At 44.1% G+C, this 18,799-nt stretch overlaps 1 protein-coding gene across 2 annotated transcripts in view; it reads right to left on the bottom strand.

Annotated features, from left to right (window-relative positions):
- EFNA5 (ephrin A5) overlaps positions 1-18,799 on the bottom strand; it is a 313,248-nt gene that overhangs the window by 59,725 nt on the left and 234,724 nt on the right. For both annotated transcript variants that reach the window (XM_030567537.1, XM_030567538.1), the window contains exon 2: positions 6,139-6,431. In XM_030567537.1, the coding sequence (XP_030423397.1) occupies positions 6,139-6,431 (293 nt within the window). The remainder of the gene's footprint in view (positions 1-6,138; positions 6,432-18,799) is intronic.

Here is an 18,799-nt window from a genome sequence, read left to right as displayed (position 1 = left end):
GGGCTCAACCATGGCATGTGCCGGGGAGCCGTCAGGCACCAGCAGGAATTGTAGGCTTTCTCGGCCTCGGAGGAAGGAAGCGGTGCCGAGTCGACTTTGGTGCCAGCGACGGCCGGTGCCGAAAGGCCTTGGCAGTACTGGCGGGGTCCGGTGCCGAGGAGGCGCTTCTGCCAGCCGCTTGATCATCGCTCGGTGCCAAAGGTGGAGGGGTAAGTGAAAGTCCCGCTCCTTTTTGTTCTCGGCTTAAAAGCCTTGCAAATGGGGCACTTAGCTGTCAAGTGTGATTCCCTGAGGCACTGGATCTCCCTTCGGCATTGCTTCTGGCAGGCCGAGCCCATTTTAAAACCCAGTGAGCCGTGCATGGGCTCCGGCACCGGGTGCAGGGAAGGGGCTACTTCCTGAACCCTGCTAACTATTACTAAACTAACTATGTTAGCAAAGAAAAAATTGTATAACTATACAAATATATATATAAAAGGATTATAACTGCATAACTATATACGAGAGCTACGAGTAGCTAGGGAAGTGGAGGTCAGCTAAGCCGCGCTCCACTGTTCCAACGACCGACACGGGCGGTAAGAAGGAACTGAGGAGCGGGTGGGCCGGCAGGAGTATATATCGAGCACCATGACGGCGCCACTCTAGGGGGCGACCTGCCGGCCCACTGAGTTGCTAGGGTAAAAGTTTTCCGACGAATGTGCACGCACGGCGCACACACCTAACTGGAATGGATATGAGCAATCACTCGAAGAAGAACTTGTGTTTGATTAAAGCATATCTTTCAGAAAGTCATCCAGTCTTGAGCTGAAGGCTTCAAAAGATGAAAAAGCCACCACTTCCCTTTGTAATTTGTTCTAATGATTAAATTAACTTTAGTGTTAAAATGTATGCCTTATTTCTGATTTGAATTTGTCTGGTTTTAACATCCAGGCCTTTCTCCTCTAAGTTAAAGACTCCTTTAATACCTGGTATTTTCTCCCCATGAAGGTACTTATAAGCTGTAATCAAGTCACTTCCCAGGCTACTTTTTTGTAATTAACCAAATTGAGCTTCTTATCCAGCCGTCAAATCATTTCTGCAATTCTTTTGTGCACCTTCTCCAATTTTTCAATATTTTTTAAAAAAATGAAGGCACCAGAACTTGATGCAGTATTCCAGTATTCCTGCCAATGCTGTTTAAAGATTTAAAATGACCACCCTTCTCCTACTCACTTAGGGTGACCAGAGAGCACATGTGAAAAATCAGGTCAGGGGGTGGAAGGTAATAGGAGCCTATATAAGAAAAAGACCCAAAAAACGGGACTGTCCCTATAAAATCAGGACATCTGGTCACCCTATACTCACTGCTCCCCTGTTTCTGTATTGTAGGATCACATTAGAAATTCTTGTCACAGGATCACACGGACTAGTTGTGGTGGTGTTCGTCCACTATGACTTCTAAATCCTTTTCAGAATCATTGCTTGAGGGCTGATCCACACTAGGGGGAGGAAATCGATCTTGGATACGCAACTTCAGCTACGTGAATAACGTAGCTGAAGTCAAATATCTAAGATCGGATTACTTACCCATCCAGACGGCGCGGGATCGATGTTCGCGGCTCTCCGTGTCGATTCCGGAACTCCGTTGTGGTTGATGGAGTTCCGGAATCGATATAAGCGCGCTCGAGGATCGATATATCGAGTCTAGATTAGACGCGATATATCGATCCTCGAGCAATTGATTTTAACCCGCCGATACGGCGGGTAGTCTGGACGTACCCTCAGAGTCACAGTCACCCATTCCATGCGTGTTGCCTGCATTCCTTATTCCTAGACGTAAGATCTTCCATTTGGCTGTGCTGAAATGCATTTCACTTGAATGGGCCAGTTTGCTGAGCAATCCACATAATTTCATATGACTTTCCAGACTGTCTCATTATTTGCCACTAAGCCAATCTTTGTGTCATCTGTAAATTTTATAGACTTATAGACTTTAAGGTCAGAAGAGACCATTATGATCATCTAGTCTGACCTCCTGAACAATGCAGGCCACAGAATCTCACCCACCCATTCCTGTAACAAACCCCTAACATATGTCTGAGTTACTGTAGTCCTCAAATCGTGGTTTAAGACCTCAAGTTGCAGAGAATCCTCCAGCAAGTGACCCATGCCCCACATTGCAGAGGAAGGCGAAAAACCTCCAGGGCCTCTACCAATCTGCCCTGGAGGAAAATTCCTTCCCAACCCCAAATATGGCGATCAGTTAAACCCTGAGAATGTGGGCAAGACTCACCAGCCAGCACCCAGGAAAGAATTCTCTGTAGTAACTCAGATCCCACCCCATCTAACATCCCATCACAGACCATTGGGCATATTTACCTGCTAATAATCAAAGATCAGGAGTGATTTTATAGTTACTTCCACCTCACTGATAAAAAAATATTGAAATATATTCAAGACAAATCTGTATTCTGAACCATACAAAACCCCAAATGTTAAGGTCACTTTAAAACTTCCCTCTTCCTTATGTTGTTTTTTCCCCCCTTTCCGCTATTAGTCTGCAAGCTCTCTCTGTTTCCCTCCTGAAAGAAGTTACTCAAAACATAACAATTTCATGAAACGTTCAAGCTCTTTGGGGACACCTCACTCATTAAGTATGTTCCATCTTCTTCTGTTTGCTTTTGCTTCAGGAGTAACAATAATAATAAAGTATCAGAGGGGGTAGCTGTGTTAGTCTGGATCTGTAAAAAGCGACAAAGAGTCCTGTGGCACCTTATAGACTAAAAAGACGTATTGGAGCGTAAGCTTTCATGGGTGAATATCCACTTCATCAGATGTCTCTAGACTGATACTTGACTGCATATTTATACCTGCCTCTGGAAATTTCCACTATATGCATCTGACGAAGTGGATATTCACCCATGAAAGCTTATGCTCCAATATGTCTGTTAGTCTAGAAGGTGCCAAGAACTCTTCGTCAAATAATAATAATGGTCCACATCACATGATCTTTACTTGGTTTTTAGTCAGACTAACACACTCTACCCTCCACAGATGGTAGTCTGAAGAAGGACTGAGCCCCATAATTTGATCCATTAAATTTTCTACTGAAATTACCCCAATAAACGCTGCTATAAGTAGTTTAGTTTCAGAAACCTAACTCCAGTTAATAAACTTTTCCCCTTCCAAAAGTAAATCCACTTAACTGGTATTTTTCTGGTATGCGGGTTTATATTATTGAAGTCATCTCTCAAATGCAAATAGAGATGATCTGATACAAAACATGTAATGTAAGATTTCTAGATGGGAGAAATAAAGAACAAGGAGATCTGATTCCATGCTACTGATACATGTTGGGTGCCAAATGCCAATGAGGACATGAAGCAATAAAGGGAAGCGACATTTCATACAAAGGATAGTTCAGGTAGAAAGAAAATGATTGGTTTATGGTTATTACATTTCCTGAGACTGGTGGAAGTAGGACTGACAAAAATTGTCCTTAAAGCATAAGGCAGGAAGATTGATAATGGCTCTTATTTAAAAACCTTTGCAAATAAATACTAGGGAGTGTGAATTAGCCTAACACTACACCACCCCAGGCAACAGCTCAGTTTCCCCTTTCTTTCCAGACTTTCTAGTCACTGGACAATTTGGATGCAGCTTCACAGAATACACCAAGCTGAAAGCTACTAGCCTTCTGTCCTTGGACAGCGTGTTTATAAAGGTCAAAATTTTTGGATCTGATGTGTAGATGAAATATCCCCCTGCAGAGCAATGAGCATATTAACCATTTAGACAGTAAGGTAGAAATGCTTGTTTCTGTGGCCTGTACTGGAGAGCATGCTGATAACTTCATGGAAGAAACAAGGAACTGTTCTACCATCTTGTTCATTCAGCACAAATTTGAAGAAAAAAATATCATGATGGAAAACTGTTCCTTGAGAATCTTCATGTTTAATTGTTACCACAGTATATAATGCTTCTCTAAGATAACTGTATTAGCTACTGCCCACAATGATGAAAGAATGAAGAGGAAGAAATATTCCAACTATAGCAAAGGAGAGAGAATGCTTTTGTCTCTCTGAAACATCTTATTTCACTGAATACCAGACCAATATACTATTGGTAAATGGACATCTCCTAGCTGCTAATTTTGTGCTATTTTACCTTTCATTAAAAAAAAGTAATTCCAGCTAAACTCACTTGAACAGCATAAAACTCTTGATATTTTAAAGCTCTTTGAAACAATTACTTTGATGGGAACCCTTGACAATTAAATGACTCAGTTAAATGAATGTTACAAAAGACACAATGATTTTTAGTGAAATATTGAATTTAACCTCGAGGAAAACCAGTCATAAGCACCATGGGTGCATTTGAATAATAATGGTCTTGCTTATAAAGCACAATGGATTTTGTATTTTCTGATACTCAGGCTATTAGCTAGTTAGACCAAGTTGAGATTTCTCGACATTCTTGTTTGGTTTTCACTTTTATTACTGTTTTTTAATCTGGAAAGCAAATAAGGAGGTTTGAACAATTTGTGTGGGATGGTACTTGTACAGCATTTTATTGCAAAGCAATCACATGATGCAAATTAGAATTCCTTCCTCATCTTATATATTCCTGCTTGTTTTCTGAACAGGATTTTTAAGAAGGAAAAAATTTACCCAAAAGACAAACCTGATGCTTACACGGGGCCTGATTTTGTAATCTTTAGTGACAGAAAACTCCTTCGGAAGTTTTCATGAGTAAAATGATTCAAACAACGTGCATTATATATTCTACAACATTCTCCACATAGCTATGATTCCCTTTTTTATTCTCTTACAAGATGTGAAATGGCATCAGGCTTTACATGTTTTCTCGTGACTATCTCAGGGAATCAGTACTGAAATGATAAAACTGTTAGTTCTTTTTTTTTATTGCACTACAGCATGAGAGAGAGAATAAGGTAGTATTCTTGTGATGAGGAAATCCCTCTTATTATAAAACTTTATTTGATAGGGAGGGAAGGAAGCTGAAAACAATTCACTACGAGCACACTTCCCTGTAGGTTTAAAAAGGAAAATGCTGAAGAAATGAGGCTGAAAAATAGGAATGCTATGTATTCAGTTTCTCTGGTGAAATGAGGTGGAATGCCTATTTCACAGTAGAAAGGCCATCTACAGACACGAAGGCAATATTTATTGAGAGCTATAGCCCTGTTTAAAGCTTTTAATTCCCTTGTCTGACACTGGAAGCATGGGAAAATATTGCAGTTGTAATACTGGAAGCCTGTTAGGAAACGGGAAACTTCAAGTACATAACCAGTTGCTGAAATGAGCTTTGTTGGAGTATTAGCCAAACAAGATAACTGAAGGAGTGACAGCTATCCAGATTGGTTATGAGATCATGAAATCTCAGTTAGCTCAACTTTCCAGTTTTAGCCTCCTGATATTTTTATTCCTTTATCCCCAGCAGTTATCTTGCCTCTCCTCTAGGTTTCCCCGCTTCCTCATCTCTCTCATGCCTAAAGCAGTATTAGTGCAGGTCTGCGTGGAACACTGCTTGCAGCACATAGCATTCACCATCACTTTTTACTGATGCAGGTGTTCATTCAGGCTAATTTCCTTGGAACCTGCTTCCATTGCATTCCATATCCCCCACAATTAAAGAAATAGCTGCTCTGAATAAAGTTCTCTTTGGCTTGATGCAAGAAGTATTCACCCAAGACATTATTACTTCAAACAATGTTGGCACATGCAGCTATAGCACATTCAGGGTATACAGAATTTCCCTTCTGATGATGACGATGATGACAGGGGTATTTCAGTCACAAAAAAAAAAACAGTTACGGACTTATGCATACAAAGTTAATTATTTTTCCCTGACAATTTTTATAATGTTTGAAAAACTATACTAATATCTCTAGCTTTAAATGTCAGCAAAAGTTCATTGAACGGGCTGACATGCTATTTCATGTGGGGAAAAGAAACTGCTTTTAATCTAATTTTTACTCTAGATTCCCAGCTAAAGAATCTGGGGATCCTGAATTTATTAAGAGACATCTGCCGCACATATAGGCTGGTCCTTTGCAGCTCTATAAAACATAGGTGAAAAAGTTAGCCTGGTTTCTTACGTCTGTTGTGCAACAATGACAAATCTCCATATACTCACAGATGTAGAAATATTCCCGGCCTGGCCTGAACTCAAATCCTAGAGAGAAGGGAGTGAAGAGCTGGAATTTTTCTGAGAACTTCAATGGTCCATTCGGTGAATGTGGCCGATTACATTCCCACCTCTTGAATCCTTTGGAGGTGTGATCGCAGGAGCTATAGCCATCGAAGTTCACCATGTAAAGAACATAGCGTTCAGTCTTATCTTCTGGCACCGAATCCTCATAGTGAGGGCAGAACACATCCAAATAATCATTGATGCAGACATCAATGTGGTAGTCACCCCTTTGGAATCTAAAATTAAATGAAACATGAAGACAAAAGATAGAGTTAACTCAGGATACTTAGCTACAGATTTCTCTTTCTAGGATGATAATGTCATTACTTCCACTTCAATTCAGTTCAGCCACACCATTCACTTTTAAAAATAATCCTGGCCAAATTCACTCCTGGTGTAAATGCATGTTACTCTGTTGACATCAGCAGAGTAGCACTTGTTTATGCAGTACCACGATCATTCACACTTTTCTTCCTTCACCCTGTAGAATTATCTTCTTGCTAATGTACACTAAGTTAAAGTGTATTTTCTCCTGTGGTTTTCAGAAGTTTTTTTTTTTAATTTAAAATTAAGCAAAAAGAGGAAAAGAAAGAGACAATGCAGTAGGTTCACCAAATCAGTCTCACTATACACATCAACACAGACACATACGCACAAAAAATCATCAATTCCCACCAAATCCAGCAGTAATCACTTCTGTGCTACAAGCTGATTTGGCAAAAGTACTTAAATTGACTACAGCAGCACAACTACGTTTACTTTTCTTCATTACTGGCAACACTTTGTCAAGATGGAAGAAAAGCCTGGATTGCTTTTTAAAGATATTTGAAAGGCAGTGTAACTCTGCTGCCAAAGTACACAGAGGAGATATTGCCATGTTCAGATAAAAGGATTCTGGGATATGAATCATCAGCACTCGGACTAACCTGACAGTTCTGAATGAGAGCCAGATGAGAAACGTAGTGCAAGGCAGTGGCCCAGATGCACTCCTTTATATTATTATTAATAAAGATTCTTTGGACATTCAAAGGAGGAGGTTTAGCACGTGTTACTTACTTTGCCTTTCTAATGCCCAGCATGATTTGTGGAAGAAACTATGAGAAGAAATTCAACACGTGAGCCCACCCTGATACATTTAAAGATTCCACAAACCAACATCTGTAAGTCTGTCAATGGATGTGAACTTCCCTTAGGGCAACTAGTGGAACCAAACACTGACCCATTCCACTTCAGACTGACTGCCCATCACTACTTGTGGCTTCTTCCTTTGACTGCTACAGTTGTCAAGTGCACCACAGAAAGATAACGGGATAATGACAGGTTTAACTAGAATACTTCTTTTCAGCTGAAGGGCATATTTTAAATACCTGATGAGCTTGAAATCTGCCACCTGGGTCCTTCTACCGAATTTCAGAGAAAAGCAATGATCTGCTGGTCCTGCAAGGAAATATTCAGAGCAAACTATACTTTGTCATATCCCTACAATAATTTTGCTTCAATACCATAGATTTTTAAAGGAAAAAAACTGAAATAGCTGTATAATTCTAGCCAACACACAGCCTTATGGTTTCCTCCTGTAATACGGAAAAGTCTTTTTGAACTACAGCCATTTCAAACAAAATCTCATTTATCTAAATCATTAGTTGAATCCTAGAGGTTACGAACAGGGATATCTTGTGAGTTATGTATACAGAAGTCCAATTTTCCCAACAATCTCCTTATTTATTTTTTTCTAAAATTCTATTTTTTAATGAAAAAGAAGAGTAAGAATGTGCCCTACCTGGCTTTAACCATTGTACAAGTGTAACGCTGACTGGCTATGAGCTAAGGCTGTAGAGAGACTCATTTAACTCTCTCTCTAAGTGGTCTCGGTGCCACTAGATTGGACAGAACACCACACCCAGAAAGTGTGTGGGTTACATACTTCCCCTAGCTGAGGAAGCGTGTCCTGAGCTTCAGTGTCTTCCTAGTTGAAATCCCAGACGAGTCCCCCCTTGTAACACCGACAGACCCCGGGCAGGATCAAACTGTGGATCTCTGTATCTTAGTGCATAAGTCTCTACCGCAGGAGCTAAAAGCTGTTAGCTAAGGCTGTAGAGCAGACTCATTTTATCTCTCTCTAAGTGGTCTCAGTGCCACTAGATGGGACAGAACACCACACCCAGGAGGTGTGTGTGTTACACATGCAGACATTGCAAACATGCAGATACTGTAAACTTTCCTGCACTGTTATTCACCAGGTTCCTTGGTACTAGACCTCTCCCAAATAGAGAGGGACAATTATGGTTTAGGGATGGGAGCTTAAGAACCAAGGCTATGGTAAATGGGTATGATATAAATAAAGAGATAGATTAATAAAAATCTGTAATCTAAACTTCATCTCTACTAGAAATGGAAGACCTGCTCCATCTAATATTTTAAATGTTGAAATTGTCTAATCCCTTTCTAGTGGTGTCCTTCCATTTTATTCCTTTGAACAAAAAAAAAACCCATGACCTAACTTTTCTCCTTGACCATTACTTTTTAATAGAGATGACCTCAGTGCTTAATTTGTAATGAAAGAGGTGCTGGGGCTTAAGTTGGGTGGGCAAAGAGCAGTGGTTGGGTTTCCAGGTCAGAAGGCAGGGCAGCCACCAGCAGCAGTGCAGAAGGGTGGCATGGTATGGTGTATTGTCACCCTTACTTTTCTGCTGCTGTGAGCGGCAGTGCTGCCTTCAGAGCTGGGTGGCTGGAGAGCAATGGTTGCTGGCTGGGAGCCCAGGGCCATGAACTGCCAAGCCTAAGGCCATGGCTACACTAGAGAGTTGCAGCGCTGGTGAGGGGGTTACAGCGCTGCAACTTAGGATGTGGCCACACTTGCAAAGCACGGCCAGCGCTGCAACTCCCTGGTTGCAGCGCTGGCTGTACACCCGGTCGAGCCTCGGGTGTAGGGATTCCAGCGCTGGTGATCCAGCGCTGGTCAGCAAGTGTGGACGCCCACCAGCGCTTTTAGTGACCTCCGGGGTACAAGGAGGTATCCCAGCATACCTTATAAGCCTCTCTGGTAATCATGCACACTCCACTGCCCTGGGCTCAGCTGACCCCACCTTTAAATGCCCTGGGAATTTTAAAAATCCCCTTCCTGTTTGCTCAGCCAGGTGTGGAGTGCAATCAATCAATCAATCAATCAATCAGCGACCATGCCTCCACGCCCCAGATGAGCCCCAGCATGGAACAGTTCCGAGCTGCAGGACCTCATCAGTGTTTGGGGTGAGGAAGCTGTGCAAGCACAGCTGCGCTCCAGCAGGAGAAATTATGATACCTATGGGCAGATATCATAGTCCTTGCTGAGAAGGGGCCATGAACGGGACGCGTTGCTGTGCAGGGTAAAAATTAAGGAGCTGCGCAGTGCTTACTGCAAAGCCCGTGAGGGAAATCGCCGCTCAGGAGCTGCCCCCACGACCTGCCATTTTTACAAGGAGCTGGATGCCATATTTGGGTGTGACCCCGCTGCCAATCCGAGGAGCACGATGGAGAGTTCAGAGCAGGGAGAAGTGGGGGAGGGTGTAGAGGAAGCCGAGAGTCAGGCTACTGTGGTGGAGGGAGACACCCCGGAGTCCCAGGAGGCATGCAGCCAGGAGCTCTTCTCAAGCCAGGAGGAGGCTAACCAGTCGCAGCAGCTGGAAGTTGCTGGTGAGGAAGAAGCTGAGGAGCGTGCTCGGGGTAAGCAGATTTTTATGTTTTGGGAGAGGACAGTTTGGTTTATGGCTGCCTGCATGCATGCCTAAACGTGGAATAGCCCATTGATTTGCTCTATCACGTCTCTGTAATCAGCCTCAGTAATCTCTTGAAAAGTTGCAGCCAGAGCATGGGCAATGTGCTTTCGCAAGTTTATAGGGAGAGTCACCGTGGTCCTTGTCCCGGTCAGGCTAACTCGTCCGATCCATTGTGCAGCGAGGGGTGGGGGGGACCATGGCTGCACACAGGCAAGCTGCATAGGGGCCAGGGCGGAATCCACATTGCTGTAGAAGACCCTCCCTCTCCTCCCAGGTAACACGCAGCAGTGATATATCTGGCAGTAGGAAACCCTGTTGAGAATTTAGGGATACTTGAGTGCAGGGCGGCAGGTTCGCGGTCCCCCCCCAGCCCCGCGGTGCGTTCCGGTCTCCCCAACCCCTTCCAGCACGTAGCCAGCACCGCGGTGCGCTCCAGTCTCTCCCCCCCCTTCCCAGCAGGCAGCCAGCCCCGCGGTGCGATCCGGTCTCTCCACCCCCCTTTCCAGCAGGTAGCCAGCCCCGCGGTGCGCTCCGGTCTCTCCACCCCCCTTTCCAGCAGGTAGCCAGCCCCGCGGTGCGCTCCGGTCTCCCCACCCCCCTTTCCAGCAGGTAGCCAGCCCCGTGGTGCGCTCCGGTCTCCCCACCCCCCTTTCCAGCAGGTAGCCAGCCCCGCGGTGCGCTCTGGTCTCCCCCCCTCCCCCTTCCAGCAGGTAGCCAGCCCCGCGGTGCGTTCCGGTCTTCCCCTCCCTTCCAGTAGGTAGCCAGCCCCGCGGTGAGCTCTGGTCTCCCCCCGCCTCCTTCCAGCAGGTAGCCAGCCCCGCGGTGCGCTCCGGTCTCCCCCCCCACTTTCCAGCAGGCAGCCAGCCCCACGGTGCGCTCCGGTCTCCCCCCGCCCCTTTCCAGCAGGCAGCCAGCCCCGCGGTGCGCTCCGGTCTCCCCCCGCCCCTTTCCAGCAGGCAGCCAACCCCGCGGTGCGTTCCCCCCCACCCTCACCAGCAGGCCGGCAGTTCTATGGACCGCCCCCCCCGCCAGCAGCTCGCCACCTTCATGTTCCCTACTGTCCCCTGTGCAGGCCACCAGCTACCTCCTGTACCCAGTACAGATAAACCCCAGTGAGCCATCAGTCAGTTCCCCCTCCCAGGTGAAGTCGGGGCAGAAACACTCACCCCATTGCTCGCCATGCCTTCGCTTCCCTGGCCTCTCTGTGTTATGTTAGGTATGTGGGAATGATGCTACAAAAAGTCTACAAACTCCTTCACTGTGTGATAATAAACAATGTAGCCTCTGTGTATTACATGTTTCTATCTATGTTTTTTTTAGTGACCTTGACTAATGCAGCCGGATCACCGGCCTCACGTCGCTTGCAGAACTTGAGAAAAAATCCACGAAAATCAAAAGAGGAGTTGATCAAAGCAGTTATGAATCACTACAACAGAGAAAGTAGAAAGACGCAGGAATGGAGAGAGAAAATGTATGAGTGGAGGCAAACAGAAAGCAGGAGAAAGGAATTGGCTACCAAAAAAACCTCAAAGCATATGATAAGCCTCCTGGCTCGCCAAAATGACTCTTTCGAGTCTCTCGTAGCCATGCAGGCAGATCTGTACCGTGGTAACCCACACCCCTCCCAAAGCTCTCTTTCTTGTTCCCCAGTATTTGCACAAAACACCTTTCTCCAGCAGCCAGTTTCTTATTACCCCCAGCTGTCCCCAACACCTGTACGATCACCTACCAGTCCTGATAACTACAATTCTTACCCTGTGCACTCCACCCCCTTTACTCTGCAGCATAGTAATCCTGAAGTGCAGCAGACATTGAACAGTAATCCAAACAGGACATATTCAAACCTCTGAATGTACAGTCTACCACCCTAACCCCCCTGGCCTTTTATGTACTGTACTTTGAATAAAGGATTTTATGGTTTTTACAATACGTTTTATTATTGCAGGAAGTGGTAAATATTGTACCCCAAGGTAGAAAGGAGCACAGCAAAGGCACCAAACATTACTGTTGGCTCTCAGCATCAAATTGCTCCCTTAAGGCATCCCTAATCCTTGAAGCCCTTTCCTGGGCCTCACTAGTAGCCCTGCTCTCTGGCTGTGCAAATTCATCCTCTAGGCGTCGAACCTCGGAGGTCCATTCCTCACTGAATCTTTCACCCTTCCCTTCACAAATATTATGGAGGGTACAGCACGCGGATATAATAGCGGAGATGCTGCTTTCCACAAATCTAGCTTCCCATAAAGACACCTCCAGCGGCCTTTCAAACGGTCAAAAGCACACTCCACAGTCATTCTGCACCGGCTGAGGCCTGTAGTTGAACCGGTCCTTGCTCCTGTCAAGCTTCCCTGTATACGGTTTCATGAGCCAAGGCATTAAGGGGTAAGCGGAGTCTCCAAGGATCACAGTGGGCATTTCGACGTCCCCTACTGTGATCTTGCGGTCTGGGAAAAAAGTCCCAGCCCTCAGCTTCCTGAACAGGGCACTGTTCCGAAAGATGCGTGCATCATGCACCTTTCCAGGCCATCCTGAGTAAATGTCAGCGAAACGCCCACGGTGATCCACAAGCGCTTGCAGAACCACGGAGAAATACCCCTTGCGATTAACATACTCTGATGCCAGGTGGGGTGGGGACAGAATAGGAATATGCGTCCCATCTATTGCCCCTCCACAGTTAGGGAAACCCATTTGTGCAAAGCCTTCCACAATGTCCTGCACGTTCCCCAGAGTCACAGTTTTTCTTAGCAGGGTGCAATTAATGGCTGTGCAAACTTGCATCAGCACCATTCCAATGGTGGACTTTCCCACTCCAAACTGGTTCGCCACCGATCGGTAACTGTCTGGAGTTGCCAGCTTCCAGATTGCAATAGCCACCCGCTTCTCCACTGGCAGGGCAGCTCTCAATCTCGTGTCCCTGCACCACAGGGTAAGGGCGAGCTCAGCACACAGTCCCATGAAAGTGGCTTTTCTCATCTGAAAGTTCTGCAGCCACTGCTCGTCATCCCAGGCTTGCAGGACGATGTGATCCCACCACTGAGTGCTGGTTTCCCGAGCCCAAAGGCGCCGTTCCACGTTGCTAAGCATGTCTGTTACTGCCACAAGCAATTGAGTGTCTTGATCATCAGGCATTTCAATATCATCGTCTGACTCCTCACTGTCACTTTGCAGCTGAAGGAATAGCTCCACTGCCATGAGTGATATGCTGGCAACATTCATCAGCAAGGTCCTCAGCAGCTCAGGCTCCATTTGTAACAGAAATCTCAGAAATCGTGCTGCAGACTCACAATGCCGCCAAACTGCTCGGAATGTGTAGCAAAGCACCACGGGGTGTTGGAACAGGAAGCAGAAAGACCCGCACACTTCCTTCCCCTTCCCCTTCCCACAAGCCACAGCGCCAAAATGGGACGAGGTGCTCTGTGGGATAGCTGCCCACAATGCACTACTCCCAACGGTGCTGCAAATGTGGCCACACTGCAGCGCTGGTAGCTGTCAGTGTGGCCACACTGCAGCGCTGGCCCTACATAGCTGTACGAACACAGCTGTAACTACCAGCGCTGCAAAACTGTAAGTGTAGCCATGGCCTAAAGGAGTCCAGGCTCAGCCCCAGCAGAAATTAAGCACTGGCTGAACTTCCTTCTGCCTCTAAAAGTCATGGACCATATGATCTTCTTCAAGCTCTTCAGTTTACTCCCATGTCACTAATATGGACATCTGGAAATGGAAAGCCTTGAAGGAAACACTAACTGCAAAGTAGATTTGCAGCTGAAGTGCACAGCTAAGTCATTTTTTTTCTCTTGGTATTTTTTTCATCACTTTTCCCTACAGTGTCTGTACTTTCATTCCATAATCATTTGCTATCGCCAAAAAGCATTCACATTTAAATGTCTGAAAAAGGAAGATGATGGCACATATTTAAAGTGGTGTAAATTGGTCTTTAGCTGATATTGCTGGCACAACAGTGAACCTGCTTCAGGGAAAACATATACCAGATATTTTATCAAGCAACTGAGTGAAGTCTCTTCCCTCCATAAATATAGAAACAGCAATACTGAAAGGAGACAGAATCGATACTAGAGAGGAAGGAAGCAGACAAGACGTTTATTTCCTCTCCCGTAATGTTCTGTGGGATCCAGTAATCAAGCTAATGTGAGTCCAAGCTAAGTGGAACAGAGGCTCACTGGATTTTCAAAACTTATTTTATTTTACGGGTGAGGTTGCATAATTTCCAACGTGCCTATCAGAGTATATTAAGACCAAATTCTCCCTTCTTCAATTGCCACATTATGCTCAGAAAGGGAAAACAAAAAGAGAAAGGACACTTCTTGTATTAAACAGTTAAGTATGCTTATTAGTAACTGGCTAATCTATCATCTAGAGGCCTCAAAACTAGAAGATGAAACAGCCTTTCAAGAACCCTAAACTGAATCCAAAGGGAATATATTTGACATTTACCAGCTGCAAACCTAATATTATTAGTGTGAAACCAAATATTAGAGTGGAACAAAGCTTTGGCTTTAAATAAAAGCATATATCAGCTCCTGTTAGCCAACCACATATAGAATACGGCAACACAGAGAGGGGAAGTGGAATTAGTTTACAAATATGTTTTGAGAAATAATGATAAAACAGCAGTCTGTGTTTATGTCATAACAAGCATCTTCCTCCTCCCCCACTTCTGTCGTTCCTTTCAGCTCAGACTGTAAACCTTATGCTCTCCTACTGTCTCTCCCAAAGCCAGAAATGTTCTTTTAATTTTCCTCACATCAGCCCTGATCCTGCATTGGGATCCACTCATGTGGATCCCATACCCAATTAGAGCCATAGGGTAGAGCTTCATGTTCACAGACTCAAGACAGGATCAGGAGCTAGATTAAGGAGAAAGCAGCCATGGCTACTTTTGTCTCAAAATTGAATGGCAGGAGGGGGACACGGCGGGAGACGACCCTGCAGCCAGGAGGGTTCTGCAAATATTCCTTTTGTCAATAATGCCAATTTTCTTTTTATGCTTTCTCTTACACACAGCAAAACATGTCTATCCTTCAAATAATTAATCTTTATTTTCTGTCACGTGACATTCATTCAGTGCCATGGAAACTTACATACTACTGAGCTGGCTAATAGGCTGTAAGGTGGTAAGTGGCATTAGAAACACAAAAACAGATAGCTAAGTACTTTCTAACCCAAAATGTCTCCATAACCTACACATACCAGTTCATTACACAAAACTTAAACTGATACCAGTATAGAATAGTTGGGCAAAACAACAGACATAAGGATACTTAATTTCTCAGATGCCTCCTGTTTTTGTTTTTTTTTAATCCTCAGCACCAGAAATTCAGGACATGGTGAAAAAGCTACATGACAATGTAAATGAGATACATGATGCTGACAAAAATGTTTTGAACCTAATTCTGGTGCTCTGCTTATCCATTAAGGCAAATTCAAGCAGATAGTCTGTGTACATGCATTTTTTCACAATTATAAATTCTGAAGCATATGCAAGCCTCATTTTGAATTTAATAACTGTTGGCTACTGAAATAAGAAATGATTTATTTAACTAGATATTTAGACTGAAATGATATTTAGACAAAAGCAGAAAGCTTACAGGGAGTGGAAGAAAGGCAGGATCAGTAAGGAAAGCTACCTTGGTGAGGTCAGAACATGTAGGGATAAAGTGAGGAAGGCTAAAAGCCGCATTGAACTGGACCTTGCAAAGGGAATCAAAACCAATAGTAAAAGGTTCTACAGCCACATAAATAAGAAGAAAACAAAGAAAGAAGAAGTGGGGCCGCTATACACTGAGGATGGAATGGAGGTTAAGGATAACCTAGGCATGGCCCAACATCTAAACAAGTACTTTGCTTCAGTTTTTAATAAGACTAGTGAGGAACCTTGCGATGATGGAGGGATGATAAACGGGAATGTGGATATGGAAGTGGATATTACCGCAACTGAGGTAGAGGCCGTACTTGAACAGCTCGATGGGACGAAGTCGGAGGGCCCGGACAATCTCCATCTGAGGATATTAAAGGAACTGGCGCGTGAAATTGCGAGCCCGTTAGCGAGAATTTTTAAGCAATCGATAAACTCGGGGGTTGTGCCATATGACTGGAGGATTGCTAATGTAGTTCCTATTTTTAAGAAAGGGAATAAAAGTGATCCAGGTAATTATAGGCCTGTTAGCTTGACGTCTGTAGTATGCAAGGTCTTGGACAAAATTTTAAGGGAGAAAGTAGTTAAGGACATAGAGGTCAATGGTAATTGGGACGAATTGCAACACGGATTTAGTAAAGGTAGATCGTGTCAAACCAATCTGATCTCCTTCTTTGAGAAGGTGACGGATTACTTAGATAAAGGAAATGCGGTGGATATAATTTACCTAGATTTCAGTAAGGCGTTCGACACGGTTCCGCACGGGAAACTGTTAGTCAAATTGGAAAAGATGGGAATGAATATGAAAGTTGTAAGGTGGATAAGGAACTGGTTAAAGGGGAGACTCCAGAGGGTCGTATTGAAAGGTGAATTGTCAGGCTGGAAGGAGGTCACTAGTGGAGTCCCTCAAGGATCGGTTTTGGGACCGATCTTATTTAACCTTTTTATTACTGACCTTGGCACAAAGAGCGGGAATGTGCTAATAAAGTTTGCGGATGACACGAAGCTGGGGGGTATTGCTAACACGGAGAAGGACAGGGATACTATTCAGGAAGATCTGAACCACCTTGTAAACTGGAGTAATAGAAATAGGATGAAATACAATAGTGAAAAGTGCAAGGTTATGCACTTAGGAATTAATAATAAGAATTTTGGATATACGTTGGGGGCGCATCAGTTGGAAGCGACGGAGGAGGAGAAGGACCTTGGGGTACTGGTTGATAGCAGGATGTCTATGAGTCGCCAATGTGATACGGCTGTTAAAAAAGCAAATGCGATTTTGGGATGCATCAGGCGGGGTATTTCCTGCAAGGATAAGGAGGTGTTAGTACCGTTATACAAGGCGTTGGTGAGACCACATCTGGAATACTGTGTGCAGTTCTGGTGTCCCATGTTCAAGAAGGATGAATTCAAACTGGAACAGGTTCAGAGACGGGCTACAAGGATGATCCGAGGAATGGAAAAACTGCGTTATGAAAGGAGACTCAAAGAGCTTGGCTTGTTTAGCCTGGCCAAAAGAAGGCTGCGGGGGGATATGCTTGCTCTATATAAATATATCAGGGGGGTTAACGTTAGGGAGGGAGAGGAATTATTTAAGTTTAGTACTAATGTAGGCACGAGGACGAATGGGTATAAACTGGATATTAGGAAGTTTGGACTTGAAATTAGACGAAGGTTTCTAACCATTAGGGGAGTGAAGTTCTGGAACAGCCTTCCGAGGGAAGTAGTGGGGGCAAAAGACTTTTCTGGCTTTAAGACAAAGCTTGATAAGTATATGGAGGGGATGTTATGATAGGATCGTTAATTTGGGCAATTGATCTTGGATTACCACCAGATAGGTCTGCTCAATGGTCTGTGGGGAGATGTTGGATGGAATGGGAACTGAGTTACTGCAGAGAATTCCTTCTTGGGTGCTGGCTGGTGACTCTTGCCCACATGCTCAGGGTTTAGCTGATCGCCATATTTGGGGTCGGGAAGGAATTTTCCTCCAGGGCGGATTGGCAGGGACCCTGGAGGTTTTTTGCCTTCCCCTGCAGCGTGGGGCACGGGTCGCTTGCTGGTGATTTCTCTGCAGCTTAAGGTCTTCAAACCAATTTTGAGGATTTCAATAACTCGGTCCTGGGATAGGGGTTGTTATAAAATTGGATGGGTGGGGTTCTGTGGCCTGCCTTGTGCAGGAGGTCAGACTAGATGATCAGATTGGTCCCTTCTGACCTATGAGTCTACGAGACTATGCTGCTCTATGTCACTTTCTTTTCTTTCTTTCTCTCTTTAAATAAACAATATAAAAACCTGGTTTAAAAAATAGCGCAACTGACATTAATTGCCCATTATCATATAGATGGATAAAAAACTGCATTAGCTTCTGTTTGTTGCTTCTCCCATACAGATCATATTAGTCATATCCTTTCTTAAGTACTTATTCTACTAGCAGCTCCTCTATTTCAAACTGAGTGCCCAGGAAACACTTCCTTCTACAGTGTCATCCCTTCCCTCGCTCAGTTTGTTCTCTCAAATGGAGGAAAGGTCTTTAATTTTAACAAGAATTTAGTTCAAATTAGTGTTGTAACTATGAATGCTGAAATTCTAGTCTTGATTATAGCTCCAGGAGTAGTCAATTGCAGATAGTGGCCCAGATTCTCTGTTGCCTTGCATCTTTCATAGTTGTTAATAGCTATGCAAAGTGGACACTACCAAATCAGAACATTAAACACCCATTTGTCCTAGTGTTACTGACGACACAAAGTGCCGGGCAACAATGAATCAGGCTCAGTGATCAAACAATTTTTTAACATAAATTTAACAGGAGAGTGGGAAAGAAAGAACAAATGAATGAACTAGCTGGGCTTCTTCAGAAACAGCACAGTAGAAGGTTTTTGTTCTGAGGGTTGAATGTATTTGGGTATTTGTGCATGAAATAATATAGTACAATCTTACACAAAATTAAATCCTTCTTGGAGAGATATTGATATCTACTATTACAACATTTTGATGTCCATTCAGATGTATTTGATGTATGTATCTACCCAAAGCAGCACTGATCCCTTTTATAGGTGTGCTGTGTTACTTATAATGACATAATCAACACATTATTAATGGTTTAATCAACTCCCAAGAAACAGATTTATTCAAAACCTTTTAACATCCAAAGTTAAACTCATACTTCCATTGAATCCTGACGGAAGCATGGTAGCTCATA

This window comes from Gopherus evgoodei, chromosome 6, assembly GCF_007399415.2.
Source record: "Gopherus evgoodei ecotype Sinaloan lineage chromosome 6, rGopEvg1_v1.p, whole genome shotgun sequence".
Lineage (NCBI taxonomy): Eukaryota > Metazoa > Chordata > Testudines > Testudinidae > Gopherus > Gopherus evgoodei.
The sequence above is the reverse complement of the archived record's forward strand: the minus strand, read 5'-3'. Positions and strand labels throughout refer to the sequence as shown.